This window comes from Neophocaena asiaeorientalis, unplaced genomic scaffold (assembly GCF_003031525.2).
Source record: "Neophocaena asiaeorientalis asiaeorientalis breed wild unplaced genomic scaffold, Neophocaena_asiaeorientalis_V1.1 scaffold167, whole genome shotgun sequence".
NCBI classification, from domain to species: domain Eukaryota; kingdom Metazoa; phylum Chordata; class Mammalia; order Artiodactyla; family Phocoenidae; genus Neophocaena; species Neophocaena asiaeorientalis.
The window spans coordinates 303,230-309,251 of record NW_020175022.1 but is presented as its reverse complement, the minus strand read 5'-3'; the positions used below and the strand labels follow the sequence as shown (position 1 = coordinate 309,251).

General features: G+C 45.5%; 1 protein-coding gene across 1 annotated transcript in view; it reads right to left on the bottom strand.

Annotated features, from left to right (window-relative positions):
* TCHH (trichohyalin) overlaps positions 1-4,642 on the bottom strand; it is an 11,088-nt gene extending 6,446 nt beyond the window's left edge. The window contains 1 exon segment of the mRNA XM_024762874.1: positions 4,548-4,642. Coding sequence (XP_024618642.1) covers positions 4,548-4,642 — 95 coding nt within the window.
* Positions 4,643-6,022: the final 1,380 nt, after the last annotated feature.

Genomic DNA, 6,022 nt, shown 5'->3' with positions numbered 1-6,022 from the left:
TAATCTCTTCAAATATTTTCTCAGACCCTTTCTTTTTCTATTCTTCTTCTGGAACCCCTATAATTCGAATGTTGGTGCGTTTCATGTTGTCCCAGAGGTCTCTGAGACTGTCCTCAGTTCTTTTCATTCTTTTTTCTTTATTCTGCTCTACAGTAGTTATTTCCACTATTTTATCTTCCAGGTCACTTACCCGTTTTTCTGCCTCAGTTATTCTGCTATTGATTCCTTCTAGAGACTTTTAAATTTCATTTATTGTGTTGTTCATCATTGTTTGTTTGCTCTTTAGTTCTTCTAGGTCCTTGTTAAACGTTTCTTGTATTTTCTCCAACATATTTCCAAGACTTTGGATCATCTTTACTATCATTACTCTGAATTCTTTTTCAGGTAGACTGCCTACTTCCTCTACATTTGTTTGGTCTGGTGGGTTTTTATCTTGCTCCTTCATCTGCTGTGTGTTTCTCTGTCTTCTCATTTTGTTTAACTTACTCTGTTTGGGGTCTCCTTTTTGCAGGCTGCAGGTTCGTAGTTCCCATTGTTTTTGGTGTCTGTCCCCAGTGGCTAAGGTTGGTTCAGTGGGCTGTGTAGGCTTCCTGGTGGAGGGTACTAGTGCCTGTGTTCTGGTGGATGAGGCTGGATCTTGTCTCTCTGGTGGGCAGGTCCACCTCTGGTGGTGTGTTTTGGGGTGTCTGTGAACTTAGTATGATTTTAGGCAGCCTCTCTGCTAATGGGTGGGGTTGTGTTCCTGTCTTGCTAGTTGATTGGCATGGGGCATCCAGCACTGGAACTTGCTGGCCGTTGTCATGGAGCTGGGTCTCAGCGTTGAGACGGAGATCCCTGGGAGAGCTCTCGCCGATTGATATTACATGGGACATGGGGCCAGGAGGTCTCTGGTGGTCCAGTGTCCTGAAGTTGGCTCTCCCACCTTGGAGGCTCAGGCCTGACACCTGGCTGGAGTACCAAGACCTTGTCAGCCACACAGCTCAGAAGAAAAGGGAGAAAAAAAGAAAGAAAAAAAAAATTGAAAGAAAATTATTAAAATTAAAAAAAATAATAAAAAGAAGGGAGCAACCGAACCAATGAACAAATCTACCAATTATAACAAGTGCTAAACACTAAACTAAGATAAACATAAAAATCAGAAGCAGATCAGTCGCAGACAGCAAACCCCAAGTCTACAGTTGCTCCCAAAGTTCTCAACCTCAATTTTGGGGTGATTCATTGTCTATTCAGGTATTCCACAGATGCAGGGTACATGAGGTTGATTGTGGGGATGTAATCCGCTGCTCCTGAGCCTGTACAGAGAAATTTACCTTTGTTTTCTTTGTTTGCACGGCTCCTGGGGTTCAGCTTTGGTTTTGGCCCTGCCTCTGCGTGTAGGTGGCCCTCTGGCCTCTGTTCCCACGCGGACAGGAGGTGCTTAAAGCAGCGGCTGATTAGTGTGTTTTGCTCACTCAGACTGGGGAGAGGGAAGGGTATGGTATCATAATTGGGATGCGGGGCAAGCCTGCAGCAGCAGAGGCCGGCGTGACGTTGCAACAGCCCGAGGCATAGTGTGTTCTCCCTGGGAAGTTGTCCCTGGATCACGGGACCCTGGCAGTGGCGAGATGCACAGGCTCCCGGGGGACGTGTGGCTAGTGACCTCTCCGCTTTGCCCTCCGCACCCCTGTGGCTGTGCTCTCCTCCATGGCTCCGAAGCTTCCCCCCTCTGCCGCCCGCAGTCTCCGCCAGTGAAGGGGCTTCCTAGTGTGTGGAAACCTTTCCTCCCACTGGTGCAAGTCCCATCCCCATTCTTTTGTCTCTGTTTTTTCTTTTGCCCTACCCAGGTACATGGGGAGTTTCTTGCCTTTTGGGAAGTCTGAGGTCTTCTGCCAGCGTTCAGTAGGTGTCCTGTAGGAGTTGTTCCACATGTAGATGTATTTCTGATGTATTTGTGGGGAGGAAGGTGATCTCCACGTCTTACTCCTCCACCATCTTGAAGGTCCCTGTGATGCTATATTTTAAGGCAAATATCAAGAAATGAACCTAGTACAATTCTATTAATACCTTCCAAAAATAAGTATGCTCAATTAAATTCATATTTGTGGATTGATATCAGTATTTGGCAATATGCATCCATGTGAGAAGACATTTTTAAGCATGAAATATGTAAAATTTCATTACACATCAGCAAAAGCTGATGAATATTTGCAATAGACTTTGGTGATAGGAAAAAATAACTTTGAGCTTCAATTAAATGAAATATTACTCCTTAAAAAGGAATTGCAATTTTTCTCATTGGTAGACCTCTATTAAAAAAATTGTATTCAATTATTATTTTTATATTTTGAATTTTGTCAAAAGATGGTGGAAATTTGTTTTCCCTCTTGTTATGTATAAATAACTTTTTAATATACTTTTAGGTCACAAATGCCTAAAATATTTATTATCTGGCTTTTACAGAAAGTGTTGGTCCACCCCTAATTTCATCTATACTGGAACTGTCCAGGGCCAAAACAAACAAGCAGACAGGCAATGACCAAAAGATCCCATTTTCTTGAATCTCAGTTAATACTTAAATCCTTAGTTGAATGAATGTAACAGAACAGAAACAGACTCAAAGATGCAGAGAACAAACCCGTTGTTACCAGAGAGAAGAAGGTTGGAGGAAGAACAAAGCAGGTGAAGGGGATTAAGAGGTATAAACAGCTAGGTATAAACTAAATAAATGAACAAGGATGTAATGTACAGCACAGGGAATATAGCCAATATTTTATAATAACTTTATATGGAGTATAATCTATAGAAATATTGAATCACTATGTTGTACACGTGAAACTAATATAATATTGTAAGTCAACTACATTTCAATTTTTAAAATGTTCTTAGTCTTGCAGTTTAGTTGATTTGTTTTTTGTGCTGCCATATCATCAGTGAAGAGCAAGGTCATCAGGTCATTGTGGAAATCAATTTTAATTTGCTGTGAGTCAGTTCTATACAACAGAATAATTAAGCCCTTTATTTGCAGAAAGAAACCCAAGGTTTTCAATAAAGAAACCCAAGGCTTTAGTGGTCTGAATTGGCTAAGCAGATTTTTGGTTTATGGGAACTGTCTCCTCTGAAGCAGGTAAATGCCTCTGGGGATGGGAAGGGCAGAGGTTGAGGAAATCCTCTGGAGTGCTTGAAGTGGCTGTGGAAGGGAGTGAGTTCAGAGGCCTTTGAGCATACCTTGGATGATGGGAGAGAACAGAGGGGCCTCCTGAGTGGGGACAGAACCCTGGGATCCAGGCAGGAACGAGGCATGGTCTATAGCTCAGCTCAGCCCCCTCCCTGGGTCAGAGCTGATGCTTCTCCTTCTGTGTTCCCTCAGACCTCTTTTCTCTGCTCTTTGTATGTTTGTGTTCAAGAAGGGGGGCCGTAACACTATTTTACCGATGAGGAAAATGAAGCTCAGAAAAGCTAAGTAACTAATCAGTAACTTAACTGACATAGTCAGTATAAGGTGGAGCGAGGGCTTAACCCAGGACTCTGCCTCCCAGTGCAGTTCCCTTGCTCTCTGACTAGCACTATGCGGAACATGGTTAGCTTCTGAGCCCTGTTGCTTGATTGATTGGAGGGTCCCCGAGAGGACTTTCCCATTCAAATGCTACTGTGCTGCAAACCCGGCATTAGATTTGCTCATTGCTCTCTTGAAGCACCCTCTTTCAAAATGTGGATTGGTATCTTAAGGCATTAACACTCTTAAGTAAGTTCTTTTCTTTGTTTACTCACATCCAAGACAAGAATGTTCACGTTAGGAGTTTTACAAGCAGAGATGACAAGTGTTCTGAAAAGGTAAGTGAGGGAGGCTAAAGTCAGATTTTCCCTTTTCATAGTTTTGTTCAGGGCCTCACAGGACTCACGTCACATGAAAACCTGTTCTCCTTCTGAGGGAAGGGAGAAATGAATCTGGACTCTTCCAGGTAATCTCAGCGGTTGGTCTGCACCTCACAAAATGCAGGCCCGTCCCTGTGCCCCTCCCCATGGTGGTGTCCAGCCTCTGATGGAGGAGGCCCTTCCCAATAGGCAGCCTGTCCCACACCTGGGTAGTTCCAGCCGTGGGGAATATCCATCTGCTTGGAGCTATAATCTACCTGTGAACTCTGCTCCGTGGCTCCCATTCTGCCTTCTGAAACAATGTAAATCAAGGCTCATAAAATTCTTCCTCCTTCTTTCTGATTTCAGAAACAATTGTCCAGTCTCTCTCTTACGTCTCCTCTTCTCTGCTTCTATCTCTTCTGGTAACTTTTCGTCACGTGAGGAGGTCTCCGGAACACTTACAATCCCGGCTGCCGGCTCTGGTTATGCTGTAGTTTGTCAACTCCTCTCAGAAAGCTGGCACTCAGAACTCATTAGTCACATTAATTCATGTTTATTTATTCAACAAACATTTATGCGAGCTTGCTCTGTGCTGAGTCCTGGGCACGTGTCTGGGGGATATAAGGTCAGATTCAGTTCCTGACCGTGGTGCTGATCAATTTCATAATCAAGTAATCAGACTCATTCTCTCACTTCCAGTCTGTCTGTCTCACCCCCTTTTCTTCTCTTTGAGGAAGACGCAGGCAGAGACAGGCCAAAGTTGCACAAAGAGTCTCGGCAAAGGCTCTGGAGGAGTTTTGAGGCACATCTCTCTAGACTCAGCCAGTTCTGGGGAATGTCTGGGCGGCCGTTTTTCACAGATGTCACGGGCTGCCCCTCAGTTCCCTCTAATGTCTTTCCTGGCCCCAGAGCATCAGTTTGAACCAAGGCCGGATCAGTTGTCCCAGGCTGGCCCACTGGCTGAGTCTCAGAGTTCTGGCTCCACTGTGGTCGGAGATGGTGCAGGTCCACGTGGCCCCTCTTGCCAGCCTCAGTGTAGTGACAGCTCGGGTGCAGACCGCACGGCAGTAGCGAAGGAGGCTTTGCTCCGTGGAAACTTGGGCTCCTCCCCTGGGCTCATAAATAACAAAGGAGGCCAACTGATAGCAGTATTATTGTTACTCTTTTTTTTTTTTACCTGAGTGGCACCTTTATTGCACTTGGTGAACCTACACTGACATGTCATTATCACCCAAGGTCCATGGTTTACATTAGTGATTATTGTTACTCTTCTTGCTCATGTTTCATTGTTGTTGTCACTGTGCATTGATGGTTCTGATCATGAAAAATCTAATGAGGAGTTTCATCTCAGCCAGACACCCTGGGGCCTGGTAGTTCACCCAGGTCAGAAGAAGCCAGAGGGCGTTCTGAAAGGGCCATACCGGAAGAGTATGCGCTGCCCGCGCCCCGCCGCCCCCCGCAGGGGACAGAGCTGGAGCTGGAGCTGGTGGCAGGGTTCTGACTTTACAGAGGATGAGGCACATTGGGAGGAGAAGACTGAACGGCCCCTTAGTCAGACTTGAAAGGAGTTGAATTTCAACCTATCTCCCCCATGGTAGGTCAGGCAGCATGGGGCCCACCCCCAATGTTCCTTCCTGCCCAAAGCACTGAAGACCGGGATTTGGACTGTGACCCAGTTATTAGAAGGGAAGTGGGTTATAAGGTCAAAAGAGCTCAAGATCGAGGCCAAAATTAATAGGCACAGAAAGTCTGGAAGATAATAAAAGGTAGAGGGACGGTGATATGATGGAGTCTTAGGTTCCTCCTGGGCCTTGGATTCTTGCTTTGAAATCTGTTTGTCCTCCTAGCCCTGGAGCACTTTGGAGCTGGGGTTGAGCACTAATCAGCCACTCAACCCTGGGTTCTAGTGCAGAGTCCTTCACTGCCAAACCATCTGCCCTTGGGCTAGTTACTCCCTCTCTGTTCCAGCTTCCGCTTTTGTTGACTCAGGAGCCATAGAGGGGAAGTATGAGTGTCTATAGACACCTGGTGAAAGTTTAGAGGAATTAAAGCCACTGCCATCAGGGAACAGAGCCCTGTATACATTGCTCAGGTGTGTCTCATGTGCCCCAAAGCACACAGCCTGGGTTTGCAAGCTAAGTTAGTCAATCTGATATTTGTCTGAGGAGTTCATCCTGGGAAGATGGTC